Below are 15,287 nucleotides of genomic sequence, written 5' to 3'. Positions count from 1 at the left end.
TTTCGGATGCCTCCTGGGCGCCTTCCTAGGGAGGTGTTCCGGGCATGTCCCACCGGGAGGAGGCCCCGGGGAAGACCCAGGGCATGCTGGAGGGACTATGTCTCTCAGCTGGCCTGGGAACACCTCGGCATTCCCCCGGAGGAGCTGGAGGAAGTGTCTGGAGAGAGGGAAGTCTGGGCATCTTTGCTTAGACTGCTGCCCCCGCGACCTGGTTCTGGATAAGCGGAGGAAAATGGATGGATGGATGGATGACTTATCTACTTTATATGTCATTTGTATTTTGTGGTATTCATGTTTACAGCAAAGTAAGACTGTCATTGTACAGGGAAACACGTTTCCTAACTGTGCATTGACAAATAAACACTTTGACCTTTGACCTTGTTGAGATGGGCCCACGACAATGAGAAGGCTCAACAGTGTGTTCTAACATCCCAGAACCACCCTTGCCTGCATCCAGCACAGCCCTTCATCTGCACTCTCAATAATTCAGGCTAACTATTACCAAACAGTCACTAGCACTATTAAACATTTCAGCTGCTTTTTCAGCCACAAAACATTTCTAAAAGCCAAAAAGCCAAAATTCTGTTTCCTTTTGTGCTGCATCATAATGCATCCTGTCATGGTATCCACTCCAACAAGCCAGTCAATATGTAACCTGATGACACACTGTGCACTGCCTTGCAAACAAATTAAACAGTCTTAATATGATAAATGTGAGAATGCTGTACTTGGAATAATAATGTCTTTTTTTTATTGTTTATTCCACAAAAATGATCAGTTACTTGGTCAGAATTAAATATGAAATTTAACTTCAATGTTAAAATTACATCTGCTCTTTCTCCCTCATGGAAACATTTAGTCTATGAATATGCAGATATTTTCTGACTGATGTCTCCTACTACACTGAGATGTCTGTTATCACACTTTGTGTAAGTTACATATTGGACCACAGTTGGTTTCCAAACAAAGAACCCTCCCCAATCAGTGTTTGACCTGCACAGTTAAGCTTAAACATTCAGGTGAAGAGTTGAGAAGCAAAACACACTTTTGCTTGCTTTGTTTGAAAGAGCATGTCACTTTTAAATGCAGAGAAGTCAGTCAATTTGTTATGTGCTGTGAATGGAGCATGAGCTGAAACTACTGATTAATTAATAATTAAACAGTAATTTTGATGATGATAAAAAAGCTTTTTTTTTCAAGAAAGAAAAAGATGTCCAAATGTTCCTTGTTAACAGCTGTTTAAAGGTGATGAGTTGCTCATTTTGCTTGTCTTACATTAATATGAACTTGCTATTGCTTGTTTGACTCCTTTGGGGCAAAGTAAGGAATTAGAAAATCAGATGGGAATGAATTGAATGGCAAGGCATGTGCCAGTGTTTTGACTGGTAGGGTCATTTAAACCAAATATTGATACCATACAGGTGTGGCCATTCTTAAATACATGAGATTTGTACTTTCCGGTACCTTAGCAAAGATGAATGTGAAATCATTTGAGCCCCAGAGTATTTGTAAGCTAAGCCACCTTATGTTGTTTCCTGTAGTTTGAGCACCTGCCTCCTGTTCCAGCCATCCCCATGCCCCCCCCCTTTCCTCCTGACTACCCCCCTTTACCAGAGGAGGAGATGGAGCTCTCCAATGAGGAAGAGTCAGAGTATGAGAGTGGAGACGATGAAGACAAGCAGAGGTGAGGAGCAGATAACCAGTCACATTAGACAGGACTCTGTTTAGGCTTTTTGTGGTGGTAATTAACTTTCATATTGTCCCACATCATGCAGTCACGCTAGTGTGTTAACGCGTCCTTCATCAGTGATAACATTTCTGGAAACAGAAGTAGCTGAAAGGGAAATGTCTAAATTCCAGATGGTGGACTGTTTTTTTCTGACCAAGGTAGACATTTTCCCCCTCAGTTTTCATACTTTCTATATTTCAGAATTGTTTGTCTGGTGAATCAAGCGTGCAAGAGGCCCATGAGACCAAAAACAGCTTCAAAAAGAAAGAAGCCCAAGATCAAAGATCTGCTGTATGCTCCCAAACCAGACTCTCAGAGGTACAGTAAAGGCAATCATGCATGTTTGTCCTCACACATAGCTTCATCTGAGAACATATTCACAGACAGCCAAAGGGGAGGACAAAGACCCCTAGAAATTCCTCATAAACACAATATCGTGTGGCTTTGGAGATACACTGTTTTGTACCAAACACATACATGCTTCTTTAATAACAGGCCACAAACTCTATTTCTAAACTCTAAATGCACACACACACATCTCGATGTCTCCTGGCTGTATTCTTTGCAGACTGGAACGCACATCTTATTGGTCAGAACAAAATATCCCAACCCTTAAGCTGCTCAGGAGCCAGGTTTATTATTGGTATTTTCATAGAGGCTGTGGGGAGTGGTGATTGTCTCTGCTGTCCTCAGTGTTTCAGTGCTGCAGCCCCGTGACGTGTTCGAGCAGGACCACCCTGCTGGGCCAAGGAAAATTGAATTCCACTTTTCGATTCCAGAGTTGGTGAGCACAGTGGACAGAAGAGGGCACGATCAAGAGACAGTGGATGATGAGAGCAGAGGTAAGAACTCCCATTCTCTATTTTTTCTCAGAAATATTTTAATTAATTTTTTGAACAAAGAAACAGACCATTCTCTATTTTGACCTGCAGATTGTTAGACAGTTTCTGCAATGCACTTTCTGCAATGAATAAGTTGGTTATTTATCAAGTAACCTGCTGACTATTTTTTCTATTAAGTGTTTAGTGACAATCCCATCTCTCTACATGCTGAATAAAACAGTGGCTTATCAACATAAAGGGTGGGAGAAAAAAAAAACAATTAAAGTATCAGAGTTCATATTGTCTACAATTCTAAATCAATTTACAAATGCTAAAAATCTATTTTGTAATAATGGTGATGGAACAAAAAAGGCGGAGCTCAGCTGTGAAGCCAGTGTAGCATCTTTACAGTGTGCACATGCAGGGGTGGTGTTGTACATCTATGGTTCTAACAAAATCATATGGATGCATTAATGACTTGACACCGTGGAGGACGGTTTGAGTACCTCATAGCCCATCACCAACAGACTGACGTTAGTGTAGCAGAGGATCTGAGGTACTGACTAATGAGAGCAGCTCTTCAGACTGGTCTGACAAAGAAAAGACCTTGTTGTGCCACACTGCTCAGAGGGCAGGCGCGTTATTTTTGTCCACTTTATTAAGTTTTGATATTTTTTCATTTGAGAAAATAACCATCAAGTTTTCAAGCATATGATTAATGCCAATTTAGAAATTTGCTCAGGTGTTTTCGAAGGTGTGATGACCCACTAACGTGCCAGCTAGCTAGTCCTATTGAGCAGGCTGTAGCCATTGAGCCAGGGGGTCACTAGAGAGGCACTAAAGAGCCGCTGGTTGCTCACCCCTGACCTAAAGCGTAAGGCCTGTGATTTTCTCTATTCTTTTTTCATTTGTTCTGCACCCATTTTCTTTGTAATGAAGCAAAATGTCATCTAGTCATCTTGATCCTTAATGGGCTTTGGACAATAATGGAGCTCTGTGACTCAGAGGAATAAGATGTATCAGCTATTGATATATACACCAAACTGGTTTGTATGACATGTACAGTACATTATTGTTGTCACAGAATTTATTGACCATAAGAAAATATAGAAAATCACTGGCTTTATCCTGTGAACCACTGGAGGTCAGCAAAAGCAAGATATTCAGAAGGTGTTTTTAAGAAGGAAAATGGAAAAGAGGATTGTGTGATTGTGTTTAGTTTAGGTGCTCCACAGTCTAACATTGTTTGTTTGTAGCATTGTACATTTCATACAAAATTGCAACATAGACTATTATAAGCATATCAGCATTTTTCTCATAGTAAAAGTATGTGTTAAATCTACTTTTATTTTTTAAGACAAGTTACTGACTAGTGTTTACATACAGCATAATTCAAAGGGCTTATAGGTGTTTGTAAATATTAAATTTATAGGTGCATTAACTGAGATTTAGCACAAATTTGCATAAATGAAGTAAAAAGTGTTCTCAGGTGTGATGACAGACAAGGATCATACCATCAGGTTAAAGGGTGAGGGGTTGGCTGACGGTCTACACAACAGAAATGAAACACTCGCAAACGAAGTAGCATTTGGATACATTTTAATAACATCAACAACACACAGGCAGAATGTAGAATTTGTAAAGTAAAACTCATATCAAGCAGGGTCTACTACAAATCTTCACAGGCGTATTAGAACTGTACATCCACCGGAGCATTGGATGTTTGTACATTAATGATTTCATATCCAGACAATGGAAAATATGTATTGTGGAATTTCTAAAGTTTAGTATAATGACATTAAATTAAATGATATAGGTCCACACACATACATATCCTAGGTCAAAGCATTGCTAAGTTAAAACTGAGGTGATGTGGGTTATTACTTTTCATTGTATTTGTTTGCACACTGAAGCAGGTCAAGGTTTGATACTTCTATTCACGATATGTGAAGTCAGAGCAGTCAGTCAATATATCAAGCAAGAAATCCAGCACCAAAAAGGTTTGACCGTTTTCTGTATGAGCACGTCACTGGGGGCACAGATTGCATTTCCTGTCAGCCATGCACTTCCCTGTTTGCCTTATTTACATGACTTCACTCCCAGGCAAGGCCCTGATTAGTGAAACTGATTTCAAAGTCAAACACAGATTTTCCTGAAGGCAGAGGAAAGAAACTATGACTGTTGGTTTTTGGATTAGTCTTATTTTGGGAAAGTAGGGCGTGTGAGATCCGATATACAAGCAACCTAAATTAGACGGGGAGGTGAGGAACAGATGAGGACTATGAATATATTCTCTGCTGAGAGTATCAGAAAAGCTCTCCAGCACTTATTCCTTCAGTGTGTATGCACATGCACCTTATGTGGATGACAAGCTTGTCCCCCCTCCTCAGATTTGTGCTGCCTCACTGCTCTTAGTAATCCCATGTGAGCACATGCTTTTGAGTGCATATCAAAAGTCTTCCAGGGTTATAATTCCTACTGTCTTTCAAAGTCATGTTTGCAAAACAGGAGCTGGCAGAATGTGCTTTATGGCCTGCTCTAGAGACCATCTTCTTTCATTTATCAGTACATTATTACTGAACTATTGCTGCCATAGTAGAGGTTGAATGTAAGTACACAAGTATTTTAGTTAAGGACAAGTTAGAGCATTTACATGTGCTACCTCATACATCTACCCCATTGTATACCAGGGGCAATTGCTGTACATCTGACAGATTTAGTTACTAATTAGAAATTAGGTTTTTCCCCACACTCTTACTGCCCAATGAAAACAATGTGCTGGTCGTTTAATTTTTTTTTTTTAAATAATGTTAAGTATTACTCGTTCGTTTATGGCAGGGCTCAATCGCACAGGGGGCCAAAACTCAAAGCACACTTTAGGTCGCGGGCCGAACAGGATAAACATTTATTGAACAGACTAAAACTAAACGTTTTTGAACATAAATATGAATTGAAACAGACAGGATACAATATTATTCCAAAATAAATAAACTTGAACTTAAAATCAGCAACCGTATGTCTGCTAAGGCTTACATTTGCAAACACCTGCTTTTTGTCTGGACACAAGACACAAGAACTCTTCCTCGGTAAATGGCCGGGTTGATTTGGCTATCTCCTCTGCCGCAATAAAACTTGCTTTCACAGCAGCTTCACTGTGTGATTTCGCTTTGGTGAAAATGTCTGCTGTGATGTCAGATTCCTCTTCAACTCCTCTACCTTCTGTAGCTTCTGCTCTCCATTCACATTTTTCAGCTTGTCCTGATGTTTTGTCTCGTAGTGCCGTCTTAGGTTATATTCCTTAATTACAGCCACATTAGCTCCAAAAATAAGACACACGGGTTTACCGACAACATCAGTAAACATATACTCAGCCTCCCACCGGTTTTGAAAGGCTCTGTTTTCATAATCAACTTTTCTCTTGGCCATTGTTAGGGGCTAGCTTTGACTTGAAATTAGGGTTGTATACATCAACAGACACTTGATTGATCTGACGTAATTGACGCGGGAATGATCGCAGGTAGCCTATCGTTCGGTAAGGCAGCTGTTGCGTTGCATTATGGGATTTGTAGTTTGTGTGTTATCGGCGCTTCATATCGCCAGGCCATTAAAAAAAGATTTATAAAATGATCTCGCGAGCCGGATGTAATTGTACGCCGGGCCGGATGTGGCCCGCGAGCCTTGAGTTTGACACGTGCTTTTATGAGCTGAGTATATTTTCATATGTGTTGAGATAAACAATTTCTAAGAAAATCTGAAGAAATTTTATTTCTGAACGAAAATAGTAATTGTCATTGTATCGTGATACTATAACATTTCAGTGCAGCTATTAATGCTAGACATAATAGAAAACCAATAAATAACAAAACACCAAGACAACAGACAAAAACAAGTGAATTTAAAAAAGAGAATAAAAGACAGGTAACCACAGAGCATTACTGACCTTGTTATGTTGCACTCATCATATTGTATTGCACTTGAAGCAGTGAGGCACTCGATGTCAAAGTGTTTGTCATATGCACAATTAGGAAACATGTTTCCCTGTACAATGAAAATCTTACTTTGCCGTCCACATGAATGACACAAAATACAAATGAAATATAAAGTAGATGAATAAGTAACACAGAATCTAAGGCACTTTAAGCAGCAAATGCAGAGATATAATAATATATAAGAATATAATAAGAGAATGTATGCTACATGGGAGCAGCATGTGCAGCAGTCAATAGTCAATGTGCAGTTATGCATGTGCAAACTGGGCATGTAAACAGTACAGGTTGACAGTACATGGCGTATTTTCGGGTAATAAACTCCTGTCAGCTGTTTAGGAGTCTGATGGCTGAGGGAAAGAAAGAGTTTTTCAGTCTAGAGGTCCTGCATTTCACACTTCTGAACCTCCAGCCAGGGGGTAGGGACGTAAACAGTTCCGTGCTGGGGGTGGGTGGGGTCCTTGAGGATGGAGGCAGCTTTCCTACGCACCCTGCGGTGGTAAATGCTTTCCAGAGAGGGCAGTGGAGTCCTGGTGATCTTCTCCGCAGTCTTTACCACTCTCTGCAGGCGCTTGCGGTCCACAGCAGTAGTGCTTCCATACCAGACAGTGATGCAGCTGGTCAAGATCCTCTCAAGGATGGGACTGAGGACACATCCCTGTGGGGTGCCGATGTTCGTAATATTGCTGGTTGAAGTCCTATTGCCAATCTTGACAGTCTGGCACCTGCCAGTCAGAAAGTCCAGGAGCCAGTCACACAGACATCCCATTAGTGCTGCGCCAAATTCAGTGCTATTACGGCCCTGGAACAAAGCTGTTTTTCAGTTTGTTCGTACATGCTATGATGGTCCTGAAACATTTGCCAGATGGCAGCAGGTCAAACAAGCGGCGTGTCTTTTAAGATGTTTCTAGCTCTGCAGAGGCAGCAGCAACTGTTGATGTCATTCAGAGAGGGGAGATGGCAGCCAGAGATCTTCTGTGGTGTTCTGATGGCCCTCTTGTCGAGCGTTCCAGTGTGCAGCGGTGCAGCTGTCATGCCATACTGTGATGCAGTAGGCTAGAATGCTCTCACTGGAGCAGCGATCAAAGATCCCTTCTTAATGATTGCACTGGTGTTTGTGGACCAGGAGAGGTTTTCAGAAGCTGGAGCCGCGCTCCACCCTGTCCCCTTTGATGTACAGTGGAGCTGACCATGGAACATGAAAAGTTGACTTTTAGAAAGATTTCTTTCAGGACAGCGATGCTACGAATGTATCTTGTAGAGTGTGATCCGTTGCTGTAGATTCAGCTGTAAAATGCATTTTATGTGATTGAAATTGTTAGCGACGAGTTCCTTATTGGTTTTTTGTCATCCTCTCTGACCCCGCAGATGAGAGGGAGGTTGCTCAGTCTCTCAGCGATAAGAGTAAAGCTGCTGAAGGTTTTGGGAAACTCTACCCCAGCGCCCAGGTGTCTCAACCGCAAGAGGAGCACAGAGATGACGAGCAGGATTTCACCTCAGGCGTCATCTCCAGAAAGGAGCTGGAGAAAGGCCACCTGACAAGAGATGGTAATATATACCCTGACTGGTACTGTCACCTACTCTGTGTTAAACAGCTGGAACGATCCCTTTCATAAATCCTGTGGGCAGCATCAGTGGTTTGTTGAAAATGCATATTAGAACAGTGTGGCAGTTAATGAGACCAGTGAGAGACATGACAGCAAAGCATAAATGGCAAAATGCCAATTGCAGAAATAAAGAAACAAATAGGTCCTTAGAGGAGCTGTTGCCGGAGGTTTCACATCAGCATTACTTTTTTCCAATCAAGACCTTTATGTCTAGTAAAAGGCCAAATACTGTCAGCCTCCAAAGAAATGGTTCTTATGTAATGTAAAAGATGAGAGACGATGGCTCTTTATAACCATCTGCGTGCACACAGAATGTGCTACATTTCCATCGTTGATATGTGATCAGCTGGTAGTTTTACCTGTCTCGCTTTGTTAGAGTTGTTGGAACTACAGAGAAGTGCTCAGTTCACAGTCTGTCCACCGGCTACAGCGAGGCCACAAACCCGACAGCAGCCATTTTCATTTTGTCCTGTCATCAGTTTAAGTCACAGAGTTAACCTTCGTCGGTGACCCCACTGGTTGTCATTCTAACCAGAAAGAGTAGCGAACAGCAGAAGGTGCTACTTCAACTATTTCCACACTGAGCTTTGCTAGCAAGATTGTAGGTGTCACTGGCACTGCCATGTGGCGGGTGTAACTCTGTTGTTCCTTCCACTGACACACGTTGTTCAGGTATGTTATCTATAAAATAAATATACAGTACAAGCTAAGACAGGACAAGACATATCTAAATTGAACTGGATGGTAGGTGCTAAGATCAGCGATCACTGTTTTAATGTGTCTGTGTAAGTTTTAGCCGGGTTCTTCAGTCCTCTGACTTAAATGAAACACTGAGAGGTTGGAATGACTTTGACTTCCTTCTTATGCAGGCAGCTCTGTGGTACTTATATACCCGTTATTGAAGTGGATTTTTTTTCTCCCCTCCTTTGGAACAGAAATGAGACAGATGGCTGTATTTAAACACTATAAACCAGGTGAACCAACCTGCAGGCTGTATGTGAAGAATATTGCAAAGCAAGTGGAAGAGAAAGTACGTACATTTTGAGCACTTGACCCACTTATGTGTGTTTGTTTGGTCTACCAGATATGATTCTTTTTAATTCATTGCCTATTTTCATCATAAATTCATCAGGATTCTGTGTTGTTAAATGTTAGTTACATTTTGCATTGAGCTGTAAATTCCACATGACCTTTGCCTGCATAGTAGCATTCATATTCATTTTGATTGTTGGCAGGACCTGAAGTACATCTATGGGAGATACATCAACCCTTTGTCAGAGGCTGAGAGGAACATGTATGTAAACAGCAGTCCGGATGATCTCAGCTTTATTTCTCATGGTTTACTTGCTCCTTTTTCCCTCTTTTCTTTTCTTTTGAGTTATTTTTGACTCTGGTACTTTGTCACTTTCTCTTGAGAGCTTTTAGTAATTTATGCTGACTGTCTGTTGTGTTATTAATAAGTATCTAACCTGACGAAGAGATCATGAGGGACATTTTATGTTTGTGCATCAGCAGTACTTCAAATAAATATTCCACCCGAGTCATCAAACTGAGCTTCTGTTTGGTACAAAGCCAGACTGTACACAAATGTAGGAGATGAATAAGAAGGTGCATCTCTGCCAGAGAAGCAACAAAATAGTTGTTTTATGGTTAATACAGGTTGTTAGTGAGTTTCCAACCATTACATTTGCTAAACAAATAGTTTTTAAAATTTAATCTTAATCTTTGTCTTTCCAGATTTGAGAAAATAAAAAATCTGCAGTTTTCATTTCAACCAAATTTAACATCAGACCTTATTGAGCGGTTGTGTGTAGCGGTACAGTAAAATATACATTAAGCCAACTGTGCATTTTAATGTGTGGAGAAAATACAATAAATTCCATTCCATACGTTGGACACATTATATGGGGCACAGAGTTTTCAGATTTCATAATGCTAACAAACTGGCTGGAGATCAGAACTGGCCTGTTTTTAGCTCGACTGGCCATGACCGCTGACCGGCCGCTCAGTCTGAGATATCCAATTCTCTGCTGGGCAAATGCACGATTGTTCACATCGCGTGCACAGTGGCAGAATGATTGTGTAGCACATGCACCTCGCACTTGTCTGTTGGGCCACTCGCGCATTGGAAGTGCTTGGCGTTCAAAAAGCACATAGAGGATCCTACAGAAACACCTTGGAAACAGGAAAACTATAGTCCAAACCTGACAAATACTATACAGTGAGACAATTAAGCCTTGAAATGCATGTGTATGTATGGTACATCCAACCCACAGTCAAACATAGCAAATAAAAACAACATACATTTTGGAAAATAAAAGCATGTTCAGAATGATCGATTTAACACACATTCCTTTGTTTCTCTTACCTGCTGCACCTGTTTACAGATAAAGATGTACAAATACTGCACTTTATTTTTAGTTGGAGGCTTGTTTAAAAAAAAGTGTGTCCTGTACCGTGGAGCACTTTATTTTGAGATTTGTTGAGTCAGAGTGAGAGAAGGCAAGGCAAGTTTATTTATATAGCACCTTCTCATACACAAAGGCAACTCAAAGTGCTTAACACAATGCACACAGATAAAACAACAATTGCATGACAGCATGCAGTAGCAACATGCAAGTATGTAGTATATACTTAGTAATTTTAGGATAACTGTGGCAGGCTGGATTCTTGCTGTTCTCATTCTACGTTGTACCCCTTCTGTCTTTTTGAGACTAACCTCTGAGTACTTCAACACTAGAGGTGGGTTACTTTTTTCAGGAAATTTCAAACACCAGTGTCTGAGCTTCATAGCTGCATTTTTAATTAGTTTATTGAGTAGTGAGTGAGATGCAGGGATGGAAGGGGGAGGCCAGAGACATCCTTGGAGGTGAGGAGGGGGGTCGTTGAGTACACATCTTTGAAGGGGGGACGGTGGGGGTCATGGGGTTCCTGTTTGGGGCAGCTTTGAAGGGCGGAGGGTGTTCAGGATACAGGACAGCAATATCCTCTGAATGCCTTGAGTGATGTGGAGCATAGAGTTGGCTGAGGTTGGAGGACAGGCTCTCTCTTCTCTGTGTGTGTGCTTAGTGCTTATCCATGCATCTGAATGCACCCATCAGGTGTGAAAGTGGTCTTTACACTTTCGAAATATATTGCCGCTATCGATGAACTTTAACCCACAAGTGAGGTTTTCTGTAGACAACCAGCTATTCAGGATCAGGAGTCAGCTAAATTGTTCTGTTTATTTTCCAAAAGTTGGAATGGAGCCAGAGATGAACACGTGTTGTGCCTGATAGTTGTGCAGTTTGTCCAGTAGCAGTGAAAAGCCTCTTTTCAGGATTTCAGAGTCAATTTTTTGTTGCAGAATGCCAATCAACCCAGCATATTACTTGGATGTGTAGAGAGGATGACTAGCCACAGTTAAATATTCAGATTTTGCCATTTTTACATACTTAGTTATAGAGCCCACAGTTGAATAGTGTCCCACATATCAGGTTTGGTAGTAGCAGTGCTTGTTCTAGCCCTCTGCCTAGTTGTTGCTTTGGAGCAGTTTTTTGTGTTTTAGCTAACTTTGATGCTAGTGAGGTGATTAGCATCCCTGGGTTCAGTAGTTTTGGTATTGTCACCCATTTTATAGCCAATGGCTCATACCGGGTTTACAGTGGGAGTTCAGGTGGTGGAGTGAGCACTGGTGCCCACCTGTAAGATTTCCTACTTGGTTTGCCTCTACTGAGGATGACATCAGACCAAGTCCTGGCCAGAGTTGATACTTTTGGTCTAGCACCAATGCTGTGCCAGTAGAACATCATCCATAACGGCTGATATGCGAGTTGCCACAGCTCCAGTCTCACTGTGACTGATCCAGTCCAGCATGTCAATCAGGTCCGTGCCTGGATGCTCTGTGCCTGATGTAATCCCCGTTGTTTGTACAATAACCACTGCCGAATCAATGAATAGTTCACTCTCGCATATTTGAACGTTTTCCTTTCAAACTGCATAACTCTCCCCGCCAGTCGTTCACACTCCATGCAGCTCACCACTTTTGCTGCTGACATAGCTATGTCCCAACCAGAGGAGCAGCGAAGTTGAAGTCAAATGAAAAAAGTGTTTAAAATGATGGTCATAGCCTTCTGTGTCTATCGGAATTAAAGTCACAGTTTATGTGTCTAGTAACCATTGTCCATAAGATTGTAGTGGAAAATATGTGGATATCAGTAGAAACTGGAATTACCTCTTCGCGGTTCTGTGCCTCCATCAACCAGTCAAAATCATGGGAATGGGACATATTGACTTTGATCTTAGATCACCAAAATCTAAGCAAATCTAAACTTATTTAATATGTTGTTTTACTTTTATTACAATAAAATGTTTCATTAAAATAAAGTTACAAAACTGTTTGTGTATGCTACCAATTACAGCTCTTAGAAAGAAAGAAAATCTGAATCGTCAGGTCAGACTTTAAAAAATAAAACTGGGATTGGCCAAGAACATTGCAGTGAGTGCATCTCTAATCTTAATATGTGAGCAATAATCAATCGAACCTGCACTTGGGTGATGTTAGAAAGTGGTTTTTGACTTGGCCATTTCCACACATCATGTTACCTGGCTTGGACTGCAAACTGTTGTTTACTGGAAAACTGCAGTGCTCCTAGATGAAATCTACATGCTAGTTTTGAGAGCATCTTTAACCTCTAGAGTCCTGAGCTTTGGAAACCCAAGCTGTGCGGTCCTCATATGAGGACGCAGGGACTCTAGAGGTTAAGCGCTGGCTTCTAATCTACAGTCACCACATTTTTGATGACACCCACATTAACCTACTTAATTTAAAAAAGGCATTTTTTCCAGTTTGTTCCAGCCATCTGTCCACAATAAAATGGTGTTTTTACCACCCATTAAATTTTCTGTTGAGATGAACCCTTGTGTATTTAGTTCCAGAGCTTGCCAGAATGCAACGTTGCACTTCAGTTGGTTCATAGGTTGTATCAAAACACAACAGTTCCTGTACTATTAACATTTTCCTTTTTTAAAACTGAATAGACAACAATATGACAATGACTTGACCTAGCCACAAGGCACAAGTGATGGCGGTGTGTCACAGCTTTATTTTTCCCCCACAGGTTTGACATTGTGTTAATGAAGGAGGGGCGAATGAAAGGCCAGGCATTCATCGGACTGCCCAGTGAGCAGAGCGCAGAGAAAGCCCTGCAGGAAACCAATGGCTATGTTCTCTATGACAAACCCCTTGTTGTCGTATCCTTTTATTCCCTGTCAAAAGATGAAACCGGAACAAGGGTTTTATGAGAATTAGTGGATGCACGTGTTGTTGGCCTCTGTCAGCGTATGAACAGAGATGTCTTCATTGTGTTCCTGCATTAGAGTAGGTACTTTATTGATCCCACAGTGGGGAAATTCCTACTGTATACTAGAGATCGTAGCTTTGACTGCAGTTCAACAACTCCCATGCTGAATGATATCAAGTAAAACAGAGTCCTTTAGTCACTATGTAGCCATGTCAGAGGTGGTTTGGAAGCTTGGCATTTGACTAGGCTCTGCTTACTGGAGGGCGGATGTTGACTATATACAGCATGTGAGCCCTAAGATGCTATATCTGTGAGATGCAACTGTGCTAAATTACAACTGTACATTGTTAACTGTGTGTCCCTAGTTAGCCAATCTGAGTCCAGTGCAGGAGCAGCAGACTCATCCAAAACTACTACATTGAATGACTATTATCATAGACAGTTTTATTGGCCAGGTGTGTTGGACACATGAGGAATTAGACTGTGGTACAGTGGCTCTCGGTGTGCATGGTTAGTGTTCTTCCCTAAAGCAACCAGTAGACAACTAAACAAGGTAAGGTTGAGAGAACAAAAAAAGAAAAGGAGTGTGCATTAGGAAAATAACAATGAAGTACTTATAAATATAGGAATGTATATACACACAGTTTAGATGTACTTATAAATATAGGAATGTATATACACACAGTTTAGATGCAGTTTTTCAGATAGATGTATACAAAAGTATATTTACAAGGTACTGCACTGAGGTTGTCGTTCTGTTCTACAGTCATGGGTTAAGTGTTCATCAGAGTGCTGGTCCGGGGCAAGAAACCGTCCTTGTGTCTAGTTGTTTTGGCATACAGTGACCTGTAGTGCCATCCAGAGGGGAGGAGTTTAAACTGTTTGAACTTTTGAACAATTATAGAAAAAAACCCACAGAGAATCAGAAATGGGATGGGATTTCCTGAAATCCTTTTTTAAAACTACTTTGAGAACAGTACAGATAACAGCATAAAGTGATTTCATAAGTGTGCAAGACCTAACTAAACTGGTGTTGTACTAGACTACATTATATTCAGAGGTGTTCCTAATATTCTGGCCCTCTTATGTATGTAGCTGGGGAGGCCAGAACTATAGAGACACCACCAGTACAACACCACCTTTAACTACGACCTCAATAATGAACATACTGTATAATTGAGTTTATTTGACAATTTTACTGAAACAATTTTACTCTGTAGTTCAACTGAAACATGTTGAGCTTCATAAACACAGATGTTAAGATGCAAGTACTGAGGTGCACACAGTTGTCCAGGTGTATCTAATAAAGTGGCCAGTGAGTGTATGAGTAAACATTACATTCATAAGACATGGTGAGTGTCACAAGGAATTGATTTGATTTGATTTATTTATTCTTTCAAACATGTAACAACAATCAATATGTAACCACACATAATTCCAGACATATGCACAAATATATTTTCAATTTGCTTATACCTAGTACATGCTTGAACGGAGTAGGAAGAAGTTAGACTTATCTAGTCCTACCCCCTAACATCATCTTATCAACATTGGTTTGCAAGCAGTATTACTACATGGATACATATTCTACATCCACACTCCCATCTGATTAATCATTAAGCCTGTTCTTGCCCATATCTTGATTGACACATACCTTTATATCTGTGTTTAAACTCATCAATTTTCTTACTGTTTTTTATGTCCACACTTAAATTATTCCATAGTTTTACTCCACTTATCGAAATACAGAATCTTTTTTTGGTGGTGCATATAGCATGAATTTTATAATTAAACTGACCCCTTAGATTGTATCCCCCTTCCCTTTCATCAAATAGTTTTTGAATTCCACCAGGTAATAAATT

At 40.7% G+C, this 15,287-nt stretch overlaps 1 protein-coding gene across 5 annotated transcripts in view; it reads left to right on the top strand.

Moving 5' to 3' along the window:
• rnpc3 (RNA-binding region (RNP1, RRM) containing 3) overlaps nucleotides 1-15,287 on the top strand; it is a 30,301-nt gene that overhangs the window by 10,523 nt on the left and 4,491 nt on the right. For all 5 annotated transcript variants that reach the window (XM_020625547.1, XM_020625549.1, XM_020625546.1 and 2 more), the window contains exons 8-14: nucleotides 1,542-1,684; nucleotides 1,931-2,047; nucleotides 2,423-2,571; nucleotides 7,905-8,084; nucleotides 9,079-9,173; nucleotides 9,379-9,437; nucleotides 13,243-13,375. In XM_020625547.1, coding sequence (XP_020481203.1) covers nucleotides 1,542-1,684; nucleotides 1,931-2,047; nucleotides 2,423-2,571; nucleotides 7,905-8,084; nucleotides 9,079-9,173; nucleotides 9,379-9,437; nucleotides 13,243-13,375 — 876 coding nt within the window. The remainder of the gene's footprint in view (nucleotides 1-1,541; nucleotides 1,685-1,930; nucleotides 2,048-2,422; nucleotides 2,572-7,904; nucleotides 8,085-9,078; nucleotides 9,174-9,378; nucleotides 9,438-13,242; nucleotides 13,376-15,287) is intronic.

This window comes from Monopterus albus, unplaced genomic scaffold (genome assembly GCF_001952655.1).
Source record: "Monopterus albus unplaced genomic scaffold, M_albus_1.0 scaffold358.1, whole genome shotgun sequence".
Taxonomy (NCBI): domain Eukaryota; kingdom Metazoa; phylum Chordata; class Actinopteri; order Synbranchiformes; family Synbranchidae; genus Monopterus; species Monopterus albus.
This window is presented reverse-complemented; position numbering and strand designations above follow the sequence as displayed.